Here is a 14,263-nt window from a genome sequence, read left to right as displayed (position 1 = left end):
TAGATCCTTTTCCTATTTAGCACCAAAACTTTGAAACAATCCTCCTACCATTGTCCGGGAAGCAGACACACTCTGTCAGTTCAAAGCTAGACTAAAAACACATCTCTTTGACCTAGCATACACATAACACATTATAGACTTCTATAATTCAATGTTAGGCAGCATAGTTTAGGTCAGCCGGAACCGGGAACACTCCCCATAAATCCTGATGTACTTAATACATCATAATAAGGATGCCGTCTACACTAATATTAGTCTCTCTGTTTATCCGAGGTTTACCGCAGTCCGCCGGATCCAGGCCGTATCCAGATCCGATGAAGGACCTGCACCTGGACATGATGACAACGCAGTCCTGAAGTGTCAACCAGTCCCTCCCTGTTTACTGAAGTCAGCTGGATCCCGGCCGTATCCAGATCAGATGGTGGACCTGCACCTGGACCCATCCATGACGCATCCCTGAAGTGCCAGCCACATCAGCCCTGTGAAGGCCTCATCGACACGACCAATCTGATTTCTGACCTGTAATGCTGCCTGAATCATAATCATACACTGTTCGTTCATTGGCCAGAGGAGAACTGGCCCCCGACTGAGCCTGGTTTCTCCCAAGGTTTTTTTCTCCATTCTGTCACCTGATGGAGTTTTTGTTCCTTGCCACTGTTGCCTTGGCTTTTGGCTTGCTTAGTTGGGAACATTTAATATTCAACAATATGCCTTACTGGATCTGCCTTACTTAAGGTGGACAATTTTCTTCTAGAAACAAACTTTGTTGTATTATTTTCATTTTATCACTGTGAAGCTGCTTTGATACAATCTGTATTGTAAAAAGCGCTATATAAATAAAGGTGACTTGACTTGACTTGACTTGACGTTGTAACAAAAGTATAATGGTGTATGTGCAAAAGTCTTAGGCATGTTAATAAGACTTTTGACGTTAATAAGACCCCCCCCCCCCCCCCCCGAAAAAAAAAAAAGGTTTTAAGTCAGTTATTTACATCTTTTGCTGTGTCAGTAGGAAATATCAGTTTACATTTCCAAACATTCTTTTTGCCATTAATTGTAATAATCCAGTGAGATTTGTGTATGCACAAGGAGTCTGACAACAGCCGGTATGATCTGATCTCACCATCATCGAGTCCGTCTGTGATTACATGAAGAAACAGAAAAAACTGAGACAAACTAAATCCAGAAGAACTGCGGTAACGTCTCCAAGATGCTTGAAGAACTTGGTATTAACATGCCTAAGACTTTTGCACAAGATGTACACCATTACACTTTTGTTACAACGCCACATGAACATAACCGCAATAGAGTTAATAATACAAAATTCATATCAGCTGTGGAATTTCCACCGGTCTACCAGTATATCTCTGAGTCTGACCCCTACCTGACACAATGCTGAGCAAAAGAGAAGTTCTTAGTGACATAGAACATAGACATAGACATAGATTTATTCTGTTTGTTTTAAGTACTGCATAGTAATTCATCTCAGTTTGTGTGTGTGTGTGTGTGTGTGTGTGTGTGTGTGTGTGTGTGTGTGTGTGTGTGTGTGTGTGTGTGTGTGTGTGTGTGTGTGTGTGTGTGTGTGTGTGTGTGTGTGTGTGTGTGTGTGTGTGTGTGTGTGTGTGTGTGTGCGTGTGCGTGTGCGTGTGCGTGTGCGTGTGCGTGTGCGTGTGTGTGTGTGTGTAAAGCGGAAAATAAATTCTCTAACGCAGTGTAAATAGGTCACTTCTAATGAGATTCAAAACATTAAAATTCCTCAAGGCTCCAAACTTTCAAATCCTTGTTAGGGGTGTGGACTGCATCTTAAATGTTACCTATTATCAGAGGCAATACAAGCTCATTTTTCCCCCATTTCAAAACAAAACATTTCATCTTAGTCACGGCACACAAGGGTAATTACTCCGTATAGTCATCGTTTTGTTGCCGCATGTAAAGCATCCAACTGCAGACAGAACTTTTAATTAAGGTTGCATATATTATTCATTGCTGTTCGAGGACTTCTCAACATTGAGTTGACTGTACTTATAAACAATTCTAGCATGTATTTTCATTAATGATACTTTATTTTCCTCTGTGCACAGCGTAGGGCCTACTGACTTTCTGATAAACTGCAAAGAATAAAAAAGGGAAGAGGATGAGACCACAGACCCCAGAGAATGAAACAAGTGTGAACAGACTGTCACAGCAACCGCTGGGTGGACATTTCCTGAAGTTTTGACGAGACTAAAATAACTTGCTCTCTTGCACTATTAGAGTTATAGAATATTAGTTTGACTCATGCATCACCAGTACATTTCTTTGAACTTGGTGGTCAAAGAACAAATCCTGTCACAGTAAAACAATAATCTAAATAATAAATGTGGATGTTCAAATCATGTTCTTAATTATCAGATCAAAACTTTTCTTGTACTTAAGACTTATGACACATGATCTTGGACTTCACACATCTACCTCATAAAAGTTTTGGTTTGTTGTTTGGTTCTCTTTAGTGTTGATAGTCAAACAGGCAAAGATGAGCAGATCAGCAAAACTCAACAGAGCTACTCAGACTGAGAAAGCATTTAGCATTAGATGTTAATGTCTAACTATAAGACTAAAGATATCTGAGGTTATTTATGAGAGTGTGAGCAGGACTGAACTTCAGGACATTGCAGTGATGTTCAGGAAGTGCATGTGTCCTCTGGTCAGAAATCACTGAATTGAACCGATTATTATCTAAAAAATGAATCAGTATCATTTCACACAGAAAGCAGCACTGAACATCTAATGCTGATCTGTTGATGGATATCATTTGTAGATTTAAACAGCTTTTAACATACTAGTTTTATGTCACGTGATCTTGAGCTTCACACATTTATTTTTGACAGTTTCGTTGTTTACAAAGTTGTAGGCGATGATAAAAGCAGAAACGCAGAAGAGACGGGCAGAGCTGTATGACTGAAAGAACATTCAGCATTATCACAGAATAATCGCAGAAATGTCTAATGATATTTATGATGATGTGATCAGGAATGAGTCTAATGGAATGAACAGAGAGAGAGTTGACATGGTGGTGGCTATCTATAAGAGTGCAGATTGTGTGAGAGATCATGACTTCAGGACAGAGACAAACACACACCAACCGCTTCAGCAGACAGGTAATCATAATCATTTCTTTAATAAAATCATCATAGTCTGCACATTTAGTCATTTAACATAATATCTGTGGTGTTCAGGAAGTGATTCTGTGAGGAACAGAAGCTCCAGAGCAGCTGCAGTGTGTTTGGGGCTGCTGTGTGTTCTTCTGCTGACTGCAGTCATAGTGCTGTGTGTTCACATCCATACAAAGAGCACAAACTACACAGAAGAGAGAGATCAGCTACTGACCAACATTACCAACCTGATAGAAGAGAGAGACCAGCTACTAAACAAGAATATAAACTTGAAAAATGAAAGCAATGGATTGTTAAACCAGATTAACAACCTGATTAAGCAAAGAGACCAATTAAATCAAGCGACAAATGAACTGAAGAGCCTTTGTGAAATGGGTAATTTTGAACTGCAGCTAAACAAATATACATTACTAAAAACAAGTTGCATAATTCATTATGAATGACGATAAAGTCCTAATAGTTGAACTGGTTGTGTTTACAGATGAATGGATTCACTATAAATGCCATTATTACTTCATTTCCTCTGATAAGAAGAACTGGACTGAGAGCAGAAGAGACTGTAGAGAGAGAGGAGCAGATCTGATCATCATAAACAACAGAGAGGAACAAGTGAGTGAAAGATAGTGGGTCTCATTCACTAAAAATTGCGTACCCTATTCGTATCTATATACACATATATGAACTTCTCACAAAAAGTTTATGAATGTTTATGAATTCTGAGTTTTCTAAATGTTTTAGAAATTTTAAACTTAAAAAAAAAAAAATGAAAGTCATTGATGAATCATGATTTGTTCGTACGCATATTTACGCACAAATCCGTGCGCACGCTTGCTTAGTGAATGAGACCCAATGTCTTTGTGTGTGTGGCCCCGGTAAACCCAACGTTATGAGTTATTATATGGGCCTATGTATTTTTTCTTGAAAATGTAAAAGTGCAGAATGTTTTCTGTGAGGGTTGTGTTTAGGGGATAGAATCAGTTTGTACAGTATAAAAATCATTATGTCTATGGAAAGTGTGTATGTGCTTGCTTTGGATGGATGTGAAATTATATGTTTATATGAAGTCAGTTGAAGTTTGTCATTATCAGATTACAATATAATTGTTCTTCTCAGGATTTTGTTCAGAAAATTTCTGCTGGTACTAACGTCTGGATTGGTCTGACTGACAGTGTTGTGGAGGACACATGGAAATGGGTTGATGGAAGCACACTGACCTCTGGGTGAGAAATTACTGAATTTAACTGATTTTTTTCCAATAGTAATATTCACAGGTATGAAATCACACAGAAAGCAGCACTGAACATCTAATGCTGATCTGTACTTTCAGATTATGGACGTTTAAAGAGCCTAATGGAGATAGTGGAGAGAACTGTGCACTAACTCATTCAACAGGATGGGCTGATTATCCATGTAAAGATAATTATAAATGGATCTGTGAGAAAACCATTAAAACAAGTAATTAAATCACATGTTTATGCTGTAAATTACGAACAGACACAAAGGTCCTTCTCTCTTTAAGACAACCTAAGCAAAATATACACACATAGGTTCTCTTCCTCAGTAAAATGTACTTAAATACTTATGTATGATGCATTATAAAGGTATTCATAATGTACGTTATAATGCATTTTCTCTTTTCATAAATAATTGTAACCAAAGTTAAAATGCATTATAATTATTGCAGATTCTTTGTTACATCTGAAATTGTTTGTTTGTCATGTTTTAATGCATTATAAAGGCGCAACAAGTATTAGAATGTATTAGAATGACTGTGGTTACAACTATTCATGAGATCATTCAATGCTTTATAAGTTGAACTACAATAAATAACTAAAATGAATTATATATAGAGACTTTAAGTAAAGTGTTACCAAATAAATATTCAATTAATCACTTGTGGCACTATAATAAATAAATGTCTTATACAATTATTTGTATTTGATTATTATTTTGTCCATGTCTTTGAGTGTCTGTATCTCATGTTGTCCATCAATGTGACTAATATAGAGGAAGCAGAATTCTGTGATAATTTAACATTTAATCCTTTAGTAGGTGTCATGGGAGACCCTGTGAATTTTTGCAATTTTAGTCTATATAACAAAAACTACAAAAGTAAGTTCTAAGAGCAGGTGTTGGAATACTTTACAGATGTTTGTCTGCATCTGTGTTACTGATGACTGTATAGACTCACTCTGATGAACTTCTTCTAGTGTTACGACACCGTCTAGGTTGAGTCCGCAACATAAACTGGAATTGGCAACTAAAGATCCTTTGTACACTTTTATTTACAGAACCACACATGAAAGCATAACTTCAGGGGTGAGCAAAGGCCAAAACAAGAAATAAACTCCTGACAGAAAACGTATAAATTCCCTTACAAAAAAAATAAAAATAAAAATACAATACAATAAATGACCCTATTCCTATCTAATGAAAAACAGAAGAAAGCAGTATTTACAAAAGAAATGGCACTCACCCCCTACAGCTTCCAAGTGTGGAAAAGATATTTACATTACAGAATATAAAAAGCAAACTCAAAACCAAAATTCACACTGCACACAACAGCTAGCCTGGGAAAACCCAGACGAACTTCTGGCAAATTTAGAATTGCTCTGCAAGTAAGTCTGGCCAAGAGCCCATTCAAGCCCATTTCCAATCTTTCAAAATCTTGGCACCAATCACAAACATTGAGGCGGGCTTTACACGATGACGATCGCTCTGATTGGTTTTAGGTCAATCCACTTGCGCCTAGAGGCATTTGAGCGATGTACGTTGGTGACGCCCCTTTGGAAATGGGATGTGAATGAAGCTTCCCCAGACCCACTCTCAGTTACGACTGAGAAGGGTCTGGTGTAAACCAGGCTACACAACAGCCAGACCAACAGGCAAGCTAGCAGTAGCAACACACTGGGTGCTTCTCAATTCTTATTTGTGCATCATCGTTTCATTTCCTTGTTTCCTTTCCTCGCGTCTCAGCTCCACCCCCTGTAGGATGCAAGGGAAGGCAAGGAAAGAAAATGAAGACGGAGGAGTCGAAGGAAAGCTTATTTGTAAATCGGAATATTCTTGATCACTCAAGGGTTACTTCACTGCTTCATCAGCTGCGCTCAAAGGATCTGCCCTTATGTTTTTAAAGTTTGGTTATTAAAGAAATGAATACATAATAAAGATAAAGCAAGATGCCCTGTTGATATATGTGTGATATATGATTTATTTAAACTGCAAAGGTAAAGCATAAATGAAAATTATTGTGACAGATGTGAAGGGGGAGGAGAATTTATACGTGCGTCAGGTTTCTCGACAAGAAAGACTTCCGCATAGGAAACACCTGTGCATCCTCACTCATAACTCCTCTGGAAGCTTCCTAACTCCTCACTCCTCACGGTGCAATTCGAAATTTGAGATGTCCTTCAAGATGGCTGAGCTTGATCGATTTCCGGGTCATGGAGGACGGAGGAGCGAGGAAACGAGGAGGGATATTGAGAAGCACCCACAGTTGCAAACACAGAATAACACATGCAATTGAACAACAGGAAATCACAGGTTGAGCAGAGCTCCCTCTGCAGGCACTCCAGATACTTTTATTCCCCCTTGGTCCCATTAGCACCAATCACATCTGGAGATCACTTTGGTCTGATCCAATCCTTTGAAAGAAAGGGCGGGACAAAAGAGAGAGAGGACCAGCAAAGCAACACATATACAATATGGGTCTCAGGACGTAATACAGTATTCACCAGGAAGTGACTCTGAAAGATGATGCTGCACTTTATACGTCTTTCTTAATTCAGCCACTTCCTCCTATAGCAGCTTCAGTATCTTCATTGCCCTTCATTCACTTTTAACCTCTTTACTACACTGCCACTTTTGCTGTCTGTACCACTTCTAACTCGATGCCTCGTTTATCTTGTCTATCAGGTCTTCATCAGAAACATTTCAGTCATTTGATAGCTTTTCACTTCTCACAACAGTCCAGTACTTACTGATTTCCAAAACCTTCTGTATTAACCCAAAACTAAATTGCCCAGAACATCTGACTTTCTTTAACTCAGCTGCTCTGAACAGCCTGAGCAGATTCCTGAGCATCTTAGGTGATAATTATGAGTCTGTGGTATGAATAATAAATTATCTAGTAATGTGTTTCCTGTCATCACTTATTCTTATTCTAAACTTGTAAATCAGAATGTCATGTGATGTTTGACTTCACACATTTCTCTTATGTCAGTTCCGTTGTGTTTAGATGTAAGTGTTGTTAAAAGCTGAACCAGACGGGAGAGACCCGCAGAGCAGCCGAACTAAACAACACAAAACTCTGTGTTATAATGTCTGACTATAAAAGACTAGAGATATCTGAGGTCATTTATGAGTGTGTGAGCAGGACTGAGCTCCAGGACATGAACAGAGAGAGTGTGGAGTTGATGCTGGATATCTGTTACAGTAGAGATCATGACTTCAGGACAGAGACAAACACACGCCAACCGCTTCAGCAGACAGGTAATCACATTCATTTCTTTAATAAAATCATCATAGTCTGCACATGTTCAGTCATTTAACATCATATCTGTGGTGTTCAGGAAGTGATTCTGTGAGGAACAGAAGCTCCAGAGCAGCTGCAGTGTGTTTGGTGTTGCTGTGTGTTCTTCTGCTGACTGCAGTCATAGTGCTGTGTGTTCACATCCATACAAAGAGCACAAACTACACAGAAGAGAGAGATCAGCTACTAACCAAGATCAACAACCTCACAGAAGAGAGAGACAAGCTACTAAACAAGAACAGATTAAACCAGATTAACAACCTGATTAAGCAAAGAGACCAATTAAATGTGAGAAGTGAAACGAAGTGCCTTTGTGAAATGGGTAATTTTGAACTGCAGCTAAACAAATATACATTACTAAAAACAAGTTGCATAATTCATTATGAATGACGATAAAGTCCTAATAGTTGAACTGGTTGTGTTTACAGATGAATGGATTCTCTGTAAATGCCATTATTACTTCATTTCCTCTGATAAGAAGAACTGGACTGAGAGCAGAAGAGACTGTAGAGAGAGAGGAGCAGATCTGATCATCATAAACAACAGAGAAGAACAAGTGAGTGAAAGATAGTGGGTCTCATTCACTAAAAATAGCGTACCCTATTCGTATCTATACGCATATATGAACTTCTCACAAAAAGTTTATGAATGTTTATGAATTCTGAGTTTTCTAAATGTTTTCGTAATTTAAACTTAAAAAAAATTTAAGTCATTGATGAATCATGATTTACATACAATCTTGACATTGTTATTGTATTGTTTAAAGGACACTTTGCTTTTTTATGCTATTCTGTAATAAACTAAATGTAATATTCAAGCGTGCCGCACAAGCCCTGAAAAGTGAAGCCAAAACGTCTCGATCGCCCCCCGGTGACTGGTCCTAGTATAGGTCATAAACCCAGCCTCCCCGTGTTATTCAACGGGACTTGAGACCAACTAAACAATTTAATTACACTTCAAATATCTTTTTTCCGAAGGTGGTTTCTGTCATTTACTGTAGTTTTTATCACGCTGATGTAAATTAATTTTAAAATAAGCTATAAAAACGGTGGTGTGACGTCATGATTGACAGCTGTGATTGACAGGTTCTCTGAGCGAAGTAGTCACTGAAGCAGCAACAGACTTTTTTGGGGGGATCTTCGGAGGACTGAGGAGATTGGAGCTTTAAATTTAATATCTACATTTCTATAATTAATTATTTCACACCGAGTGTGAGGGCGGGGCCTTGATTTTGCGGCTTTACTTCCTGCTCACTACTGCGCAGATCTGGTCCCGAAATCGCTACTGCGCAGACTCAAGCCCCACACACTGGCAGTGTGGTGAACAAATGAGTCCTACTGAAGAGATGAGTCCGAGCTTAGGACCCAAGCAATCGGATTGGTTCAAAGCACGTTTTATGGGTAATCGCTTTAGTGCCTGGTTACAAAATCACTTTATTATAGAAGACGTTTGTACTACGTTATAACGAGTCATTAATGTATTTTAACTTATACGTTTCATAAACTAGTATTTAACCGAAGCTATAGATTGTGAAATTAAACATTTCTAGTTGTTAGTGTGTTTTTTAGTTAGCTTAGAATTAGCATAGCATACAGCTAATGTTATCCGATGATCGTGCTAGCTGAGCTTTACCTGAGCTTATACTGCCCTGATACTGCCTTACCATATTCACAGCAATTCGTAATGCAATTATAATTATGTCATTATTTTTTATTGTAATAATCAAATCAGCACAATATGTTACAAGTACACTTTTTTTTTATTAAAAGAACATAAAATAATGTTTATTTGTGTATATTACTATTTTTCTTATTAACAGTTTAGACAGCTCACGTTAGCTACAAGTTATCGCAAGAACAGATTTAGATCAGGCATACTATTGGCATACTAATGGGTTCCTAAGCACGGACTCATCTCTTCAGTAGGACTCATTTGTTCACCACAGCGGCTTCAGTTCTCACCAATGGAAGAGAGCGAAGGGGCGTCGTCCATCTTTTTTTACAGTCTATGGTAATATTATAGCGTTAAAATAAATCCATTACACTCACAACACTAACTTTTATGTACTCAAATATGATAATTAGCCAAAAAATGCATAATTAATAGTGTAATTATATTCAGTAATATAAATAAACGTGTGTATTGATGAGTTAAAACTTCCACAATGTTTAATATAACATAAATTTCATGTATTACTAGTTACTATTTCACCCCTACATTATCCCATGCAAATTATGTTCCCATGGCTTACAGAAGGAAATTTTGGAGCCAAAGAACATGATTGTTCAACCTTCCAGAAACATCAGTTTTGGAAAGTTTGGACATAATATTTTGAATAATCAAACAGTGGCAGTTTCCAGGTATAATCATTAAACTTATGTCAATACAAGCCCTTCTGACATTCTGTGGTGAGCTGAACTTCCTGTACCTATACATATAAATACTTTTCCACACATCAGGACATATATCAGGAATATAATAAGGTCCACCTCAGCTGCTAGTATTAGTTAGTTATTTTCTTTATTTGTTAACTCAAATAAAATAAAATAAATTATATTTTAGAACACTCTCACCTTCACTGGAACCTTCCGAAAGTAAATACAGGTATGACTCAGAAAACGGATAGAGGAGCGAGACAAATGAAGGCTGATGATATCTATGAAAATGCTGATTCAATAAGAGGTAAAATCACGAGAGACAAAGGACACTCAATTGCAACGAGACTCCAGCCACCTGAACTTACAGGTACAGAGTTTAATAATTAATACTTTTCCTCATTAAAAATAAAAGCACAAATGTATTGATAAATATTTGAAGGCACAAACAGTAGGCTTTTAATACTATTAAATGCTAAAGAAGATAATTATTCAAATCATATATTTTATTTTCAGGAAGTGATTCTGTGAGGAACAGAAGCTCCAGATCAGCTGCAGTGTGTTTGGTGTTGCTGTGTGTTCTTCTGCTGACTGCAGTCATAGTGCTGTGTGTTCACATCCATACAAAGAGCACAAACTACACAGAAGAGAGAGATCAGCTACTAACCAACAATACCAGACTCAGAGAAGAGAGCGATCAGCTACTAACCAACAATACCAGACTCAGAGAAGAGAGAGATCAGCTACTGACCAACATTACCAACTACACAGAAGAGAGAGATCAGCTACTAACCAAGATCAACAACCTCACAGAAGAGAGAGACAAGCTACTGACCAACATTACCAACCTGGTAGAAGAGAGAGAGCAGCTACTAAACAAGAATATAAACTTGAAAAATGAAAGCAATGGATTGTTAAACCAGATTAACAAACTGATTAAGCAAAGAGACCAATTAAATCAAGCGACAAATGAACCGAAGAGCCTTTGTGAAATGGGTAATTTTGAACTGCAGCTAAACAAATATACATTACTAAAAACAAGTTGCATAATTCATTATGAATGACGATAAAGTCCTAATAGTTGAACTGGTTGTGTTTACAGATGAATGGAATCTCTATAAATGCCATTATTACTTCATTTCCTCTGATAAGAAGAGCTGGACTGAGAGCAGAAGAGACTGTAGAGAGAGAGGAGCAGATCTGATCATCATAAACAATAGAGAGGAACAAGTGAGTGTAATATGTGTGAGAACTTGCTTCAGATGGATGTGAAAGTCAAATTAATTTAGTCTTTATCAGATTACAATATAATTGATTGTCTCCTCAGGATTTTGTTTGGAAATATTTAGCTGGTACTAAAGTCTGGATTGGTCTGACTGACAGTGATGTGGAGAACACATGGAAATGGGTTGATGGAAGCACACTGACCTCTGAGTGAGAAATTACTGAACTGATTAATATCTAATAAATTATTCTCACAATCAGTATCATATCACACAGAAAGCAGCACTGAACATCTAATGCTGATCTGTTTCAGGTTCTGGATGGAGAATGAGCCCAATGGACAAAGAAGAGAGAACTGTGTTCTAACGGTTGTAGGAGAATGGGCTGATCATTCTTGTACAGAGGAATATAACCGGATGTGTGAGAAAAGCCAAATGTAAGCCACTGAATGAAATGCATATTTATTCAGACAAATTGTAACATCCATAGACCGTTTCAGAATCTCCTGGGTCATTTAACAAAAAGTAACAAAAAAATATGTTTAACTCATTTTTAATAGCCGCTTTCATTACTGTAACAATTTCTGGATTTAATTTTTAAGGTTTTGGCTGTCAGTCAATGATGAACTCTGTCGGTTGGAAATATCAATATGGCTATTCAAACACTTCTGGTGACATCACTATCTGCAGGCCGTTTTGAATTTTATGACTTCAATGAATCAGAAGTCTCGCACATTCACAGAAAATAGCTTACTTCCACTAGCGAAAAAAGCACAGCTAAAGTAGTTCCAGGCAGGTCTGTATTACAGTTCTGAATCACTTCGACTAATTATTTCAGTTATTCCAAAGTACCATACAGCCTACAGTACATCAGCAAAAGAACCGTTTTGCGTTGTGGCCTCATTTCCACCAGTTTGGGAACCACTGAGTTAGGAATAGGGTCGGGTTTATTGTAACAGGTGCCACATTATTTGCAAACACAATAGAGCATTAACCTTTTAGCGGCACTCACCGGACATTTTAATTCAGAACTGCAGAGATAAACATACAACAACATACATAATAAAACGTTGTCAGATTCATGTTCATCTGTTTCGGATAAGTTTCTCATGCTTTGTTCACACATATATAGCAGCATAAAAGTCAATTACAGATGTTACAACTTCTCATCACAGACAATTGCCATAACTGATTTACCAGTATTTCTCAAAAGATCCAGTTTACACATCTCTAAACAGTAATTTACCAGTCATTTTCCAGAAAAGACTGTTTGTGTGAAAGCACATTGTAACTCCAAAGAGCAAGAATGCTAAAAGATGTAAAATACTGTAAGTATTTCTAAAGTAAAATATATGACATCCAAGCCTATTTTATAGGTTTGAAATTCTCCTTTGAAATTTTACATTTTATTTCATTTGACTTTTATTTGACAATTTTCTTTTCTTTTCTTATATGTAACTTAAAATACTATTGTGCATAGTATACAATGAACATGAAATAAAAACAGTTTCTTATGAGATATTACTTGCTCATCTGTCCCTATAAAGCAGTAAACTTTTCATTAGTGATGAAAAGTGAAGAAAAAGTTTATATGACTATACGGAATATACAAATAAATAACGTTCAAATGTCAGATACTTTACAAGGCAGTGAGTTTTGAGCACTTTCAGAAAGATTTGAACCATTACACAATATTTTTATTAATTAGTCAGCGTTTTTGCTGCAGAACTTTGGCAAAATCTATATTCATTCAACTAGGGCCTTAGCAATATAACTTAAATCATTTCAAATCAGACAAAACAAGCTTTAAAATAAAACCGTTCAAATGATGGGTTGATAACAGCACACTGACCTCTGGGTGAGAAATTCCTGAATTGAACCGATTATTATCTAATAAATTATTCCCACACTTAGTATCATATCACACAGAAAGCAGTGCTAAACATCAAATGTTGATCTGTAGATGCAGGTCCTGGTATGATATAGAGCCCAATGAACAAAGAAGAGAGAATTATGCTTTCATTTTTCAGGATGGGTTGATAATTCATGTAATAAGGTTTATCAATGGTCTGTGAGAAGAGATTTTAAATGTCATTAAACCATATTTTGTTAATGCAGTACATTATGAACATAGTACATCAAGTTTTTTTTCTCTCTTAAAGAAATAGTTCACCCAAATATGAAATTCTGTATGTTACGCATTTACTTCCATATTAACCTGGTGTTGTTCTAAAGCTGTATGACCTTTCTTTTTTACTGATGCATAATAAAATGATCCTTAAAGTGATCCTTAAGTGTTCTGAAGGCATATAATTGCTCAGCTTAAAATTTGTCCTGTATTGCAATGTTTTTATGACTGTTTGAAATATGCAAATAAAGTTCAAATGTCACTTTCAAGCCAGCGAGTTTGAAGCTGCTGTTTTCTTTCTGTACTGTACTTTGATTTATTTGATAAAGAGAGAACAGTTTCAAATCAAGATCCTCACCAACATGACAAAACTTGACCAGACATTGTGTTTTCAGAAATATCTTTACAATAACAAAGTCTTCTACTAACTAATCAACATCTTTGCTGTAGAACTCGTGGACAGTAATATAACTAAACTTCACACAGATGTAGGTTAACTGTGGAAAAAAATCGAAACTTTGGAAGCATTTGTATTGAGCTAAAGCATAAAAACATCAAACATAACAGCACTGCGGAGAGGCGAATATCTGCACGGGTCTTTATGTCAGTAACTTTCTCTTTATTCTCAAGGCCACGATTTTTGTCCTTGATGGTAAAAACTTGTTCAATAATTCACCTCACACCGTTTACCAACAGCGTCAAGCGTTCAGGCTAACTGAGGCTTGAATGATAAGTACTGTATTTACAGGGTTCAACACACACTAACACGTCTTTTCCTGAACTTGGTTATCCTGAGATCCTAGATTCTTTCTCTAAGTCTGTTTGCATTTACCACACTCTGTGAGATGCTACGG

At 37.0% G+C, this 14,263-nt stretch overlaps 2 protein-coding genes across 6 annotated transcripts; both read left to right on the top strand.

The window, feature by feature from the left end:
* Positions 1 to 2,743: 2,743 nt before the first annotated feature.
* On the top strand, positions 2,744 to 5,083 carry LOC309489076 (uncharacterized protein). The gene is made up of 5 exons (XM_082157607.1): positions 2,744 to 3,137; positions 3,216 to 3,527; positions 3,634 to 3,761; positions 4,266 to 4,372; positions 4,480 to 5,083. The coding sequence occupies exons 1-5, from the start codon at positions 2,978 to 2,980 to the stop codon at positions 4,613 to 4,615; spliced, it is 843 nt and encodes a 280-aa protein (XP_082013733.1). The 5' UTR covers positions 2,744 to 2,977; the 3' UTR covers positions 4,616 to 5,083.
* A 1,942-nt stretch (positions 5,084 to 7,025) lies between these two features.
* LOC309489074 (C-type lectin domain family 4 member M-like) lies at positions 7,026 to 12,941 on the top strand. Of its 5 annotated transcripts, XR_014202334.1 has the most exons (6): positions 8,504 to 10,428; positions 10,575 to 11,054; positions 11,161 to 11,288; positions 11,386 to 11,492; positions 11,596 to 12,240; positions 12,435 to 12,941. XR_014202334.1 is itself a non-coding variant. In XM_082157600.1 (5 exons), exons 1-5 carry the CDS (start codon positions 7,472 to 7,474, stop codon positions 11,720 to 11,722), a joined length of 816 nt encoding a protein of 271 aa, XP_082013726.1. In that variant the 5' UTR covers positions 7,300 to 7,471; the 3' UTR covers positions 11,723 to 12,941. The 5 variants fall into 5 exon arrangements, 4 of the variants coding, with proteins under 4 accessions (XP_082013727.1, XP_082013726.1, XP_082013725.1 ...); XM_082157600.1 differs by lacking the exons at positions 8,504 to 10,428; positions 10,575 to 11,054 and adding exons at positions 7,300 to 7,643; positions 7,724 to 8,005 and having other exon boundaries at positions 11,596 to 12,941; XM_082157599.1 differs by lacking the exons at positions 8,504 to 10,428; positions 10,575 to 11,054; positions 11,161 to 11,288 and adding exons at positions 7,321 to 7,643; positions 7,724 to 8,005; positions 8,112 to 8,239 and having other exon boundaries at positions 11,596 to 12,941.
* Positions 12,942 to 14,263: the final 1,322 nt, after the last annotated feature.

This window comes from Leuciscus leuciscus (assembly GCF_965113295.1).
Source record: "Leuciscus leuciscus genome assembly, chromosome: 24".
NCBI classification, from domain to species: Eukaryota; Metazoa; Chordata; class Actinopteri; order Cypriniformes; family Leuciscidae; genus Leuciscus; species Leuciscus leuciscus.
Note: the sequence above shows the minus strand (reverse complement) of the source record. Positions and strands in the feature narration are given on the sequence as shown.

Excerpts from the sequence above, each read along its gene's own strand:
- LOC309489074 (XM_082157598.1), top strand. The coding sequence starts at position 10,290 with ATGACTCAGAAAACGGATAGAGGAGCGAGACAAATGAAGGCTGATGAT. Across the intron at positions 11,055-11,160 it reads GAAGAGCCTTTGTGAAATGG|ATGAATGGAATCTCTATAAA; the intron begins GTAATTTTGAAC and ends TTGTGTTTACAG. Across the intron at positions 11,289-11,385 it reads TAAACAATAGAGAGGAACAA|GATTTTGTTTGGAAATATTT; the intron begins GTGAGTGTAATA and ends TTGTCTCCTCAG.
- LOC309489076 (XM_082157607.1), top strand. The coding sequence starts at position 2,978 with ATGTCTAATGATATTTATGATGATGTGATCAGGAATGAGTCTAATGGA. Across the intron at positions 3,528-3,633 it reads GAAGAGCCTTTGTGAAATGG|ATGAATGGATTCACTATAAA; the intron begins GTAATTTTGAAC and ends TTGTGTTTACAG. Across the intron at positions 3,762-4,265 it reads TAAACAACAGAGAGGAACAA|GATTTTGTTCAGAAAATTTC; the intron begins GTGAGTGAAAGA and ends TGTTCTTCTCAG.